We start from the raw sequence: 13,461 nt of genomic DNA, 5'->3' as shown, positions 1-13,461 counted from the left end.
TCTCTGGAAATGTGTCTCGGCGTTCGGTTCGATATCGTCCGAACGATATAACCCCGCGTTGGGAGTTGACCAACTCCTCGAACACCAACGGACTTTGATATAACATAATAACAACACGGCTTATCAGTATGAAGTTACTAATCTATAAGGAATAATATATATATATATTTAAAGTTTTATTAAATAGGTGCGGCTCGAGTAATCTGTCTATGTACAATCAGTTTGCCTTTTATTTCTTCTTGGTCGCTAGAAATTGGGTTTCCACTGCGGATATGATGGATGGGACAATATCAGCATTCGCTAAAGTTGATAGGTCTCCCAATTGATCAGCTTCGTTAGATGCAACCTTTCTTAGCACTCTTCTCATGATCTTACCAGATCTTGTCTTAGGTAAATCTCTCACTAGGATAATACTCTTTGGTGCAGCAAAGGGACCAATTTCCCCTCTCACTTGTAGAATCAACTCACGACGTAAGTCATCAGGAGTGGCATGTAAGAAATCACCTTCTGTAGCGTTGTCTTGAGCGAAATCTTTCTTTAAAGAAACGAAGGCGACAACGGCTTGACCAGTCAATTCATCAGTAATACCAACAACGGCAGCTTCAGACACGTGGTCGTTATTGCCCAATGCAGCTTCAATTTCAGCAGTTGATAATCTGTGACCAGAAACATTCACCACATCATCGACTCTACCTCTGATCCAGTAGTAACCATCATGATCTCTTCCGGCACCATCACCTGTGAAATAATAACCTGGGTATGGTTTCAAGTATGTGTTGATATAATGAATATGATTGTTCCAGATGGATCTAGCCATGGATGGCCATGGAGACTTCACAGCAAGGACACCTTCAACGTCGTTACCCTTCAATTCTACACCTGTTACTGGATCAATGATTGCTGCATCGATACCAAAGAATGGAACAGTGGCTGAACCAGGTTTGGTGGGTACAGCACCAGCTAATGGTGCAATCAAATGTGACCCAGATTCAGTTTGCCACATGGTATCACAGACTACACAATTCTTGTTACCAATCTTTTCATGATACCATTCCCATAGATCGGGAGAAATTGGTTCACCGACAGAACCTAAGACACGTAATGATGAAATGTCATATTTAGAAATTTCTTCTTCACCAACACGTTTGATCAATCTTAATGCAGTTGGAGCCACATAGAAATGAGTAGCCTTATGACGTTCGATGATTCTCCAGTATCTACCGTAATCTGGGTAAGCTGGTGTGGATTCGAAGATAATGGTAGCGGTACCAAGAGTTAATGGACCGTAAAGGGCGTATGTGTGACCAGTAATCCAACCCACGTCCCCTGCTGTGAATAGAACATCTTCTGGATGGATATCAAAGACATATCTAGTTGTCAAGGCAGCCCCTAGTAAATAACCACCTGTGGAATGTACGACACCCTTGGGGGTACCTGTTGAACCCGATGTGTATAGTAAGAAAAGAGGATCTTCTGCATTACATGGAACAGGTGGGAAATAACCTCTTTGCCTAACAATTTCTTCGTGCCACCAGAAATCCCTTCCAGCTTTCATTTGAATGCCTTCAGAACCAGTTCTTTGGAACACCAAGATGTGAGAGACTGAATCCACACCGTTTAAACCTTCATCGACGATCTTCTTAGTATGAACGGTCTTACCACCTCTCTTACCTTGATCACAAGTGATGACAACTTTACAACCGGCATCAACAACACGATCTTTCAAAGAACCTGCTGAAAACCCGGCAAAGATGACGGAATGGATGGCACCTAGACGAGCAATGGCAAGCATTGCGACCACTGCTTCAGGAATCATCGGTAAGTAAACACCAACGGTATCACCCTTCTTGACACCCCAGCTTTTCAGGACACCAGCAACTTCGGAAACTTGTCTTAATAAATCACCAAAAGTAATAACTCTGTTGTCCTTTTCGTCATCGGCTTCGTAGATGATAGCTGGCTTGGATGGATCGGCGAATGCATGTCTGTCGACACAATTGTAAGAGGCATTCAATTCACCGTTCAAAAACCAGGCAACATCACCATTGTCTAGGGATCCTGATTGGACCTTGGTAAATGGCTTATCCCAGTCCAAAAATTCCTTGGCCTTTTCACCGAAAAAAGTCTCTGGGTCATTGATTGATTGGTCATATAATTGTTGGTAATGGTTCATATCAGTAACATAACCAGCACCAGGCTGACTCTTGTAGAAATGTTCTGGAGCATGACGAACTTCGACGTTTTGGGCTTCGTGCACCACTTTATGTTCTTTGATGGACATGGTATATCTGGGTGTGTATTGTTAACCTTTTACCTTCGAGCAGAGTAGAATCTGAGAAACTTCAAGTTATTTATTATATTCGAAATAAAAGAACAAGCAACTGGACAATACGAAGTGATTGGGAATGTTTATCTCCGGGGCTCGGTATAGCGGTCAAGTGCTTACTGGATCGAGCTTTAAGTTCGAGTTTTTCAATGCAAGATTTGCTAGATCTGGCTGTCATCTCGACGTCTATCTCTCGAAAAATGTGTAACAAACGATGACTGCTATTTATCGCTCCATGTGAAATTGCGATCACCGAGAGACTGCTTGTTCTGAGCCCTGGGGTTGCGTTTTGCTGGCAAGAAGCCAAGCCCTTTCTCTGAACAACCCAAGCCCTAACGCAGGGACGAGTCCTCACTATTAACGTCGCAAAACTGAAGCATCCCCTGTTCAGAAAAAGTTGGCTCAGCGGTTACCCTCCTAGTATACTGAACTCAACCCTGGCGAAGTTCCAAGAAAGTTGTTGAGCCACGCGTGACCCGAAAAGCCGACGCGATTTCGTGTCTGCTATCTTATTTCCCGGTAAAGGCCCGGAACGACGGGTTTTTGGCTGTAGCGTTTGGTTGTACAGTTTTGTTTTATTTTCTATTAGTATATACGTAGTTGTCAATACTTCATTCTTTGAAGTAGCTGGAGGTGGTGATCCTATTTTATACGAACATTTATTCTGATTCTTCGGTCTTTTTATTGGCCCTTTACATAAGCAGACTTTTATAATCCAGTCTATTCAACTTCATCAATGGCAAGGTATAGCTCACCGACTCTTGCTAAAAATGATTTTACTGCTGACCTTAAATCAGTAGGAACACTCTTTCCTAGGATCTCAATGACTAATTCATAGACTTCGGGACAGTACTTCCTGAAATCCTCATCGTCAAACTCGTAGAACCCTTGCAATATCTCAACGATCACGGGACGCCATGAATTTATACTACGCTCCATCGTTCTATCATCTAGCGAGACGTAAGCTTTGACTACTCCCATGCAAATATTGACCAGACGACTCAATAGATCAGTCTTCTTTTCATCATCATTCAAATATAGTTTAAACATGATATCAATCAGGACGGCGGCTGCACTCGTTTCTTGCTTCAACAAGTTGGGTATCTTATCAACAACACGTGCTTCAGCCAATCTTGTTCTCAATCCATAATCTTCGTTGAAATCACGGGAGAAAGTATATGATTTTTCTAATAATTCAGTCATCTTAATGGCTTGCTTGTAAGGTAAGTGATGAGAAAATTCTTCATTTTCAAATAATTCATTCAATAACTCAATCATCAATAACTGCAACACACATTTAACAACAATGGAATTCTTGACGTTCAATCTACGGTTTGGATCCTCGGAACCAAGATCAGTCCTTACGAGTGATGTCTTAGATTCGTTAAGAGGTGGTAAAACGGTATTATTTTCAGTGTCTTCCCCCTTAGAACCTCTGATTTCCGAGTCCTGGTCCGCCATTTCGTTACCGACATCTTGGCTGGCTTCCTCCTGATGAGCTCTTTCTACAGTTTCATCTTCACTTGAAGCAGTAGTGTTGCGAATAACTTGTTGAGTGACTGAACTTTTTCTTCCCTGGTGTAAGGGATCATAATCAAATAATTCAGTAGCTGTGGTTAGGGCAAACAATTTTTCAAAGACTTCACCGATTAACTCCCAATGATTATCATTGAATTTAGCCACATTTTGTAATATTAATTGTTGTAAACATGATCTACCAATTCTTGCAATGGTATCATTCTCTTGACATATACAGGATACAAGTAAACCCAAGAATCCGTCGAGCATATCATTCAAAGCTTCAAAATAATGCGTGAAAAGAGCAATTAAATTCCTTAAGGCTTGAATCAATGTGGTAGATAACCAAACACTGAGATCATTATGACTATTGAATTGGTTAACCTCCCAATGTTTCGATAAGACACCAAAGATAGGGAACAATAAACGTGTACAGATGTTTTCCCAGAAGGGCTTATCGAAATGACTACCGTAGGCAACCAAGGAATCAAACATAAAGTTTAAGGCGCTAGATCTAACCTCAAGATCATCAGAGGTCATAATAGTATCGTTGAAGCAGAATAGCATTGGGAACCAAACATCTTGGAAAATATCCTTACCATGTAATAAAGTCTCATCCTTATCTTCAAAACAGATTTTGGCAATCTTTTGAGTTAATCTCTTTAATACTTCCAAAGAATGCAATGCCAATTTTTGGAATTTCTTATTCTTGGTAATTTCTTCAAGAATTCCAACCAAGTTGGCAAAGGCTGTATCTTGACAGAACACCTGTTCAAAATAATTGGCGATGATTTCTTTACTGACTAAATCTAAAGTATTGGACACAATTACTTCATTATTTGACTTTGCAGTGATTCTTAGAGATTCCAATATTGGTTTCCAACCAGATTTAATCTTGTCTGCCTTTGTTTTGATAAAGTTACCAAGACAATCAATAATCATTTCTTGAACTTCATTATTCGTTGTATTTTCCACTGTGTATTCAAATGGCTTTAAGAAATCGTTTTGGAATTCGAAACCTGTTAATTCCTCGATATCTAAGAATCTCATTGATAATTGACGCAATGAGTCAATTGCAAAGAAAACTACAGTCAAGTTTGGATTTGTACAGATCTTATTGAAAGTTTCACCCATAACAGCCCAAATAGGAGTCCATTCTAACTTAATACGATCCATGTTGTAATAACAAACATCAATCATTTTTTGTAATGAAAACATTCTAGGAGTTGTTGCATATTGTGATGATTCGATCTCATCTAATGATACATGAGTTAATGCCTTAATAAAATCAACAATGGCAGTACCTGAAAGTTCTGAACTCTTTGTGAAAAGGTTATCCATTAACACCACTAAATCACTTGATGAAATAAATTTCATAATATCGGGTGACAATGTTTGTTTATGATGCTTTTCTTGTGCTAATTCAGCTGGTGTTACCTTCTTACCCCAGATATCAAATATGGAAGATTGAACTGCTGATGATCTTGTGGAATCTAAGGAATGTCTTGGGTTAGTAACACGGGCCTGAGCAACATCAGGAACACTTTCTCTGTCAATACCCTTCGAAATCAATTGCAATCTTTCCAATTGTGAAACAACAATTAATACATCCGTCCAGGATTCTTTCAAATAATTACCTTCAGTCAATGAAACTTCCAGTAAGAAAACCATGGCATTAACATTCTTCATCTTAATTTCATCCAGATTCTGCAAATTACAGAATTGAACTAATGCACCAATGAAGGATTTTCTTGCATCAGCGATGGCAAATATAGATGATATCTTAATGGAAATTTTCAAACCTTCTAGACATTTGTTAGTTGTTTCGACATCATCATATTCTTTGAATGGTGGAGTTAGTGCTGCAAGGAATGACATCCAAAGAGTTTCAAAGATAGATTTAACATGTTCCACGTGAGAGGCAGCATAATAAACGTCCGACGATGTTTTATCTTTAGAGTTCTGTAGGTTCTTAAAAACAAGTTCTGTCTTGGAAGCAATCTCTTTGGAAACTTGCATGTAAGCTTCTCTATTGCTATCTCTAGAGCTGAAGAAATTGAATGCAGGTTGTTGATGTACGAGAGCTCCATTATCAGATAAGAGCGCCTCGTGTTGTTCAGATAATAGTTTTATTTCATTATTATCAATTTCATTGTACAGGTTTACCAAGAATTCACGTGGTAGATCGTTACCGTTATCAATGCCTTCATTATTTTCTAGGAAATCATTCAATGTCATTCTATTTTTAACTTGGGCAGAATGTAGATCTGTATTCAACATAATTAAGGAGTAAGACAACACATAAGCGGTATCTGCCTTGGAGAATATACCTGGATTTTGTTCAACAAATCTTTCAGCAAATTTCAACATAAATCTATCAATCTTTTGACCTTCACCGGGAAGTCTAAATTTCTGTAGGAATTCTCGTAAGGCATCTACAATAGATAATCCAGCAAAATCTAATTCATCAACAAATGCATGCATTACTGCAATATTTTTTTCATCACCCTCACCCAAATAATCACCAACTGTAGCTAGATTTAGTCCATCTTGTTGTAATAACCATTTAGCTATTTCAATTGGGGAATCATCCTTTAGGAAACCCTTCTCGATTAAAACAGGAATGGCCTTCTTTGGTTTGTTGTTAAATAAGTTGATACAACTTGATAATTCAGTTTTCCTTTGCTTTAAATTTTCAAATTGCATTGGGTCGTCCATTTCTAATCCTTGACTCAATATTGATTTACTCTCATCATCACCCAAATTATTAGCATTTGGTTCACGCAATAAAGAAGCTCTCTTATCATTAACAAAGGATGAAACAGATAATGATTGGTTTGAGCGCGATTTAGTTAATCCCTCAGTGGCAGGTTCAGTAGGGTTTAATGCCTTCTGAGCCCATGAATTTAAGGATCGCAAAACAGATACCACACAATTTAATGCTTGCATCTTGAGAGCAAAATCTAAGGGGAAATATAAAGTTGATTGTCCTGCATCTACACTGGAAGCTATATTGGAAGTCGTTAAAAGTGGTAGTTGACTCAAGTTGTATGTAGCTAATGGTTTTGCTAATTGTTCCTCATAATATGATCTTTGTGTTTGAGTTATTTCCACTCTGGTTAAGGATAATTTGGTTAAGTAATCTACCATGAGTTCCATGACGTTGGGCATACCGGGATTACAATCGTAATTCAAATAAAATTCTATCAATGTTCTTGGATCGTTACAAATTCTTTGTATAATACTTAGGAAGTATCTCTTTTGTTGAGCTGTCGAAGCTTTCAATTCTGCAATGGGGAAATATATATCATTTAAGAATACAGGGATTTCACGTTTAAATTCTGCTCTCAAATTTGATATTAGTAGCCACATGATTTCTAAAGTGATTTCAAAGACTGGTGAGACAGGAGATGCAGCATTACGTGATAGGGAAAGACAAAGATATTGTCTAATACTTTCTAGTAATGTTACACCATCTTTTCCCGGTAGATAGACCACTGGTGATAAGAAAAGATCTATATGTTCCTTAATGATAGAGTAAATTATATGTAAGGATAATAATTTGGATCTAACAGCATGAGATCTCATATCCAAGTCAGCCTCTAATGGTTTAGCACAAATTTTGGCCATTGTTCTAAATACAAGGAAAGTGTCCTTGATGGCTAATGCTTGTGGGTTATTCTGTTCAATGTCTTGATCTTCTTGATCATCTAGTGTTGTCTCCATGTCAGCATTTATTCTATTAATATTTTCCAATGTTAATGGAGCAGTATCCTCTGTTGGTGATCCACCAGTGACATCAATATTGGAAGCGGATTGTCTTTGAGATTGCAAAGCGGCATTGGCTTCTAATTTCTTAACGTCGACTCTTTCAAAGACATAACTGATGACTTGTGTTAACGTTGCCTGTGCAATCCCTTGATTGGATGGGTTTAAAGAGAAGACAAATATGTTATAAATTGTTCTAATTGCCTTTAATAATGATTGTCCATGACAAAGAGAAGTAGCATCTTCTGCTAGGATACAGCTTGATAATGCTCTTACAATTTGCAGTTCTAATTTTTCATTTGTTCCTTCACCATCGAAACAATCTGCAATGGTATCAATTGCTGCATCAATGAGTAATTGTTTTGGTGGGGGTGTAATACCATCTTGAGTGTTTTGGTTTTGATCATTAGATGCCATAGAGTCTGGAGGATTAATTAATAAAGATTCATCCAAAGCTCTAAAGGAAAACAATTTTGATAAACAATCTAATGCCTTTCTCTTAATATGAGATGATTTAGTTCTACAACTTGCTCTCAATGCTTCAAAAATCAAGATGGAATCGATGGAATCCAGAGTAAATGAACCAGATTGGCCCATTGTTTGTTCCACCCTAGACATTGTACTTTCAATAATTTTTTGGGCATTTGGATATTTTTTTATTTCCTTTTCCTGTAAGATTGTTTCAAAAGTGTTCTTTGCTAAGAGTAAAGTTGATTTCGTATTAGACGCGATCGTATTTGTAGATAATATGGATTCAGTTCTTTTATGTGATGGAGAAGAGGGCAAAGGTTGTTCTGTGTGAGGAACAGCCTCTGAAATTTGAATTGATGGTGTTATATCCTCCTCTTCCTGCTCATCATGATCTTCATTAGTTGTCTGTTGTTGCTGTTGTGTTTCCGAGCTTGGCTCATTGATAGGCACTGACTCCAGTTCAGAATCCGAATTCGGATTAGAATTAGAATCTGCCGCTTGTGGTCCATCACTCATCTGTTGATCAATTTGGTGTTGTTCAGAAGGTTCATTCTCAGAGGTCTGAATCTTTGCATTGAGTTGTTCATCAGTGACTTGTGGAGCCTCATTTACCTCATTTTGACTTTGTAGTTCATCTGTGGCAGCTTCTGTTGGTTTTATGTTCTCTGTGTCTGTTTCTATCGGGACAGAAGTCATGCTTGCCTCGTCAGAGATAACGTTGTCCTGCTCAGTCATTTGCAAACGCTAAAATAGGATAGAGTTTTTAGGAAAGTTGTAAATGATCCGACAATTACGTTATAAATATTTGCTTTTTCAAATATCCTGTGAATTGGAAGCGATATGAATGAGCCTGCTATGTATCTGATCAGATCGAGCCAGTTGTAGATGGACAGATTGATAAACTTGTATATCTGAGAAGGGATTTATTTTGATTTTCACCGGAGCTTCTTTGACCAGCGCTCAGGGTAACCGGTAAATGTGTATTTGAAGGAAAAAGGCTTAGCTCTTCTACTATGAGACTCTTAGTATATTCGAAGAAGATGTCACAAGAAATAGTATTTGGTGCTACAACTACTGATGTATGTCTCAATCTAATAATTGGGTATTTAAATTGGGGTCAAAAGAAACAGGATCAAAAAATAAAGGTCCTACCCGGATTCGAACCGGGGTTGTCCGGATCAAAACCGAAAGTGATAACCACTACACTATAGGACCAGGACTTGAAATTTTTTTTATAAATTTGGGGCCAGACTGGGGCTTCCCAGTGGCGTGCCTTGTTGATATTTAGCACCATTCAACTCAATTCAACCTACCACAATACCCTCCCATCCCATATTATATACACATACACATATATAGCTCACTCAAAACAAAACAAAACCTGCCAAAATCTAAAAGATCCTAACAAAATTTCTAGAACGTCTCGGAATTTTTGCCGCGGGCCGAGTATTACCACACAATTTAAGGGGCGGTACTTAACACATCTTATTGTTAAACTCAGCTGATCTATAAAAGCCCAAGAACCTCAAGGATCCACTCATAGTTTCTACCGTTCACAAAGCAGACCCCTCAAATAAAACCAATTGCCCATAAACTAACCACAAATGAGTTTCTACCAACCATCATTATCTCTCTACGACGTGTTAAACGCATTGTCCAACCAAGCTCAAGCTCAACCACCACAGGGTCAACGGGACCCAAGAAGGGAAGGAGGTGACCCATTTGGTCGTGCCCCACCACGCCATCATCATTCACATCACCATCCACATCATCCTCATGCACACCATCCTCCACCACAGGGACATCCACATCCATTCGACCCCTTCGGTGCAGGCCCTCATGGCGTTCCACCAACTCACCCCTTCGCTGCCGCATTTGCTCCTCCACAGGGTCCACCACCAATCCCATTTGCAAGAGGAGGTCATCCATTTTTTAGAAGACCACAAGCATATTATTATAATCCACAATATGATTACGAAGATGAAGATGAAGATGAGGACGAAGATGACAAGATGAAGCAAGATGAAGAAGATGAGGAAAACGAGGATGATTATTCAGAAAAACCTTCTTATTACCATCTAGATAATAGGAGACAACAACCGGGAATGACAAGCGGCAACCCATTGGCTGATTTGTTGAACTCATTGATGGGTGCTGGTCCAAACGAACCAGAATACGAAGAACCTTCTGCAAAGGAAGATGAAGAGAAAGAACCAAAGGATCAATCCATGGATCAAGATTTCGAACAAGTGGAAACTCCTAAGGAATCTTCCACTGCTGAGAAACCGGCCGGAGAAGATAAGAAGGAAAGTGTCACTTCAGAAGAAGAAGAAGAAGAAGAAGAAGAAGAAGAAGAGAAAGAGGATGTACCACCTTTGCAAGCTCCAACAGCAAAGAAGGAAAGCAGACCCAAGTTAAAGAGAAATTCTTCTTCTTTTGCCCATTTGAATGCCCCATCACCAATACCTGATCCATTACAAATTTCTAAACCAGAAACTAGATTAGATTTGCCATTTTCACCAGAAGTTAACGTTTACGATCTTCCCGATCATTACGTGGCTATATTCGCACTACCTGGTGCTAATTCAAGAGCATTCAAGATCGATTATCACCCATCTTCCCATGAAGTCTTAGTGAAGGGTAATGTGGAAGATAGATTTGGAATTAATGAAAAATATTTGAAGATAACCGAATTGAAATATGGGGCTTTTGAGAGAACAATTAAATTCCCAGTTCTCCCACGTATTAAGGACGAAGAAATCAAGGCAACCTACACAAACGGGTTGTTGCAAATCAAAGTTCCAAAGATTATGGATGGGTCTGAAAAACCTGCTCCAAAGAAGAGAATCATTATTGAAGATGTTCCTGATGAAGAACTAGAGTTTGAAGAAGATCCAAATCACGTTGAAGTTAATTGAAACACTTGACTTTTAGACCTTTCAAACCTTTTATAGCACTGTACGTATAAACTCTTTCCCTAAATATATACTATCAAAAATTTAAAAAGATTATCATTATTCAACACTGAAAAATGATGCCAAAATTTTAAGCGCCGAAGTTCAGTATCAAAATACCCGTGTTAGATGATATATCTGAAAAAAAAATTTTAGTTAGCGTAATGAATGGTAGATGAAATGGCATCTTCAAAAGAGCTGTTCTCATCGAATTCATCTTACAACAAAATTGCATCCATTGGAATTACCTGAACCAAAGCATATCCAAAAATGTCCAATCCATACCAAGGTAATGGCCAACAACAAGGCAATGACCAACAACAGGGAAATGCCAATCAAAATTACCAACAATACTACCAAAACCAACAAGCTAATGGTTACCAAGGCTACCAATCCTTTGTCCCTCAACAAGGTGGCTATCAAGGTTACAATCAACAACAACAACAACCTCAGCAAGGGTACCAATCATACCAAGGTTACAACCAACAACAACAACCTCAACAAGGATACCAATCATACCAAGGTTACAACCAACAACAACAACCTCAACAAGGTGGATACCAATCTTATAACCAATACCAAGATGGTGCTCGTGGTGGATACAATCAAAATCAACAAGGTTACAACAGTTACCAACAGGCTCCACAACAAGCTCAAGGTATGTCATTGAAGGATTTCCAAAGTAGTCAGCAAGCTCCCGCTACTCAAAAGCCAAAGGTGAAGAAGACTTTGAAATTGGTGTCTAGTTCTGGTATTAAATTAGCTAATGCTACCAAGAAGGTCGAAGCTGAAAAGAAACCTGAAGCAAAGAAGGAAGTGGAAACTCCAGCTGTGAAGGAAACCAAAGAAGCAAATAACAAGACTGAACTACCAAACGTCGCTGATTTGAAGATTAGTGAAGACAAGGATAAGGCTAGTGCTCCAACTTCTGCTGGTACTACAACTGAAACTTCTGCTCCAACCAGTGCTGATGCTTTAATTAAGGAACAAGAAGATGAAGTCGATGAAGAAGTTGTTAATGATATGTTCGGTGGTAAAGATCATGTTTCCATTATCTTCATGGGTCATGTCGATGCAGGTAAATCCACCATGGGTGGTAACCTTTTGTACTTGACTGGTTCCGTTGATAAGAGAACCATTGAAAAATATGAAAGAGAAGCAAAGGATGCTGGGAGACAAGGTTGGTATTTATCATGGGTTATGGATACCAATAAGGAAGAAAGAAACGATGGTAAGACTATCGAAGTCGGTAAGGCTTATTTCGAAACTGAAAAGAGACGTTATACTATCTTGGATGCACCAGGTCATAAAATGTATGTTTCTGAAATGATTGGTGGTGCTTCTCAAGCTGATGTTGGTATCTTAGTTATTTCTGCTAGAAAGGGTGAATACGAAACTGGGTTCGAAAAGGGTGGTCAAACACGTGAACATGCTTTATTAGCTAAGACTCAAGGTGTTAACAAGATGATTGTCACCATTAACAAGATGGACGATCCAACCGTTGACTGGTCTGAAGAACGTTACAATCAATGTGTTGACAACTTGACTAATTTCTTAAAAGCAATTGGTTATAGCAAGCAAGATCTTGTCTTCATGCCAGTCTCTGGTTACAGTGGTGCTAACTTGAGAGATCGCGTTGATCCAAAGATTTGCCCATGGTATACTGGTCCATCATTATTAGAATATCTAGATGGCATGACTCATGTCGATCGTCACGTCAATGCCCCATTCATGTTACCAATTGCTTCCAAGATGAAGGATATGGGTACCATCGTTGAAGGTAAGATTGAATCTGGTCATATTAAGAAGGGTCAATCTACACTTATGATGCCTAACAAGGTTACCGTGGAAATTCAAAATATTTATAATGAAACTGAAGCTGAAGTTGATATGGCTGTCTGTGGTGAACAAGTTAAATTGAGAATTAAAGGTGTTGAAGAAGAAGATGTCTCTGCTGGGTTTGTGTTGACTTCTCCAAAGAATCCAATTAAGAATGTGACTAAATTTGTTGCTCAAATCGCCATTGTGGAATTGAGGTCCATTATGTCAGCAGGTTATTCTTGTGTCATGCATGTGCATACTGCCATTGAAGAAGTTACCATTACAAGACTTTTACATAAGCTAGAAAAGGGTACCAATCGTAAATCTAAGAAACCACCTGCTTTTGCCAAGAAGGGTATGAAAGTTATTGTTGTTATAGAGACCGAAGTACCAGTTTGTGTTGAAACTTACGAAGATTACCCACAATTAGGTAGATTCACTTTGAGAGATCAAGGTACCACCATTGCAATTGGTAAAATTATGAAAATCATTGAATGATTTCTTTCATTTATCAATTTAAAAACATTCTTTTCATTATATAAGTAACGGATACTGTACCATATTTAGTTTTTTGTATACTTTTTTAATATCATGGTTATCATT

General features: G+C 38.5%; 4 protein-coding genes and 1 non-coding gene across 5 annotated transcripts; 2 read left to right on the top strand and 3 right to left on the bottom strand.

The window, feature by feature from the left end:
* Nucleotides 1-229: 229 nt before the first annotated feature.
* On the bottom strand, nt 230-2,281 carry NCAS0B03240 (acetate--CoA ligase; the record flags this gene model as incomplete). The annotated part of the gene is made up of 1 exon (XM_003674734.1): nt 230-2,281. One exon carries the CDS (start codon nt 2,279-2,281, stop codon nt 230-232), a length of 2,052 nt encoding a protein of 683 aa, XP_003674782.1.
* A 765-nt stretch (nt 2,282-3,046) lies between these two features.
* On the bottom strand, nt 3,047-8,818 carry SEC7 (Arf family guanine nucleotide exchange factor SEC7; the record flags this gene model as incomplete). Its single annotated transcript, XM_003674733.1, has 1 exon — nt 3,047-8,818. The coding sequence occupies one exon, from the start codon at nt 8,816-8,818 to the stop codon at nt 3,047-3,049; it is 5,772 nt and encodes a 1,923-aa protein (XP_003674781.1).
* A 408-nt stretch (nt 8,819-9,226) lies between these two features.
* Nucleotides 9,227-9,298, bottom strand: NCAS0Btrna5Q. Its single transcript has one exon. It is a non-coding gene; the product is annotated as a tRNA-Gln (tRNA).
* Nucleotides 9,299-9,687: 389 nt separating this feature from the next.
* HSP42 (heat shock protein HSP42) lies at nt 9,688-11,001 on the top strand (the record flags this gene model as incomplete). Its single annotated transcript, XM_003674732.1, has 1 exon — nt 9,688-11,001. The coding sequence occupies one exon, from the start codon at nt 9,688-9,690 to the stop codon at nt 10,999-11,001; it is 1,314 nt and encodes a 437-aa protein (XP_003674780.1).
* A 306-nt stretch (nt 11,002-11,307) lies between these two features.
* On the top strand, nt 11,308-13,356 carry SUP35 (translation termination factor GTPase eRF3; the record flags this gene model as incomplete). The annotated part of the gene is made up of 1 exon (XM_003674731.1): nt 11,308-13,356. One exon carries the CDS (start codon nt 11,308-11,310, stop codon nt 13,354-13,356), a length of 2,049 nt encoding a protein of 682 aa, XP_003674779.1.
* Nucleotides 13,357-13,461: the final 105 nt, after the last annotated feature.

The sequence above is a fragment of the Naumovozyma castellii genome, chromosome 2 (genome assembly GCF_000237345.1).
Source record: "Naumovozyma castellii chromosome 2, complete genome".
Taxonomy (NCBI): Eukaryota; Fungi; Ascomycota; class Saccharomycetes; order Saccharomycetales; family Saccharomycetaceae; genus Naumovozyma; species Naumovozyma castellii.
Note: the sequence above shows the minus strand (reverse complement) of the source record. Positions and strands in the feature narration are given on the sequence as shown.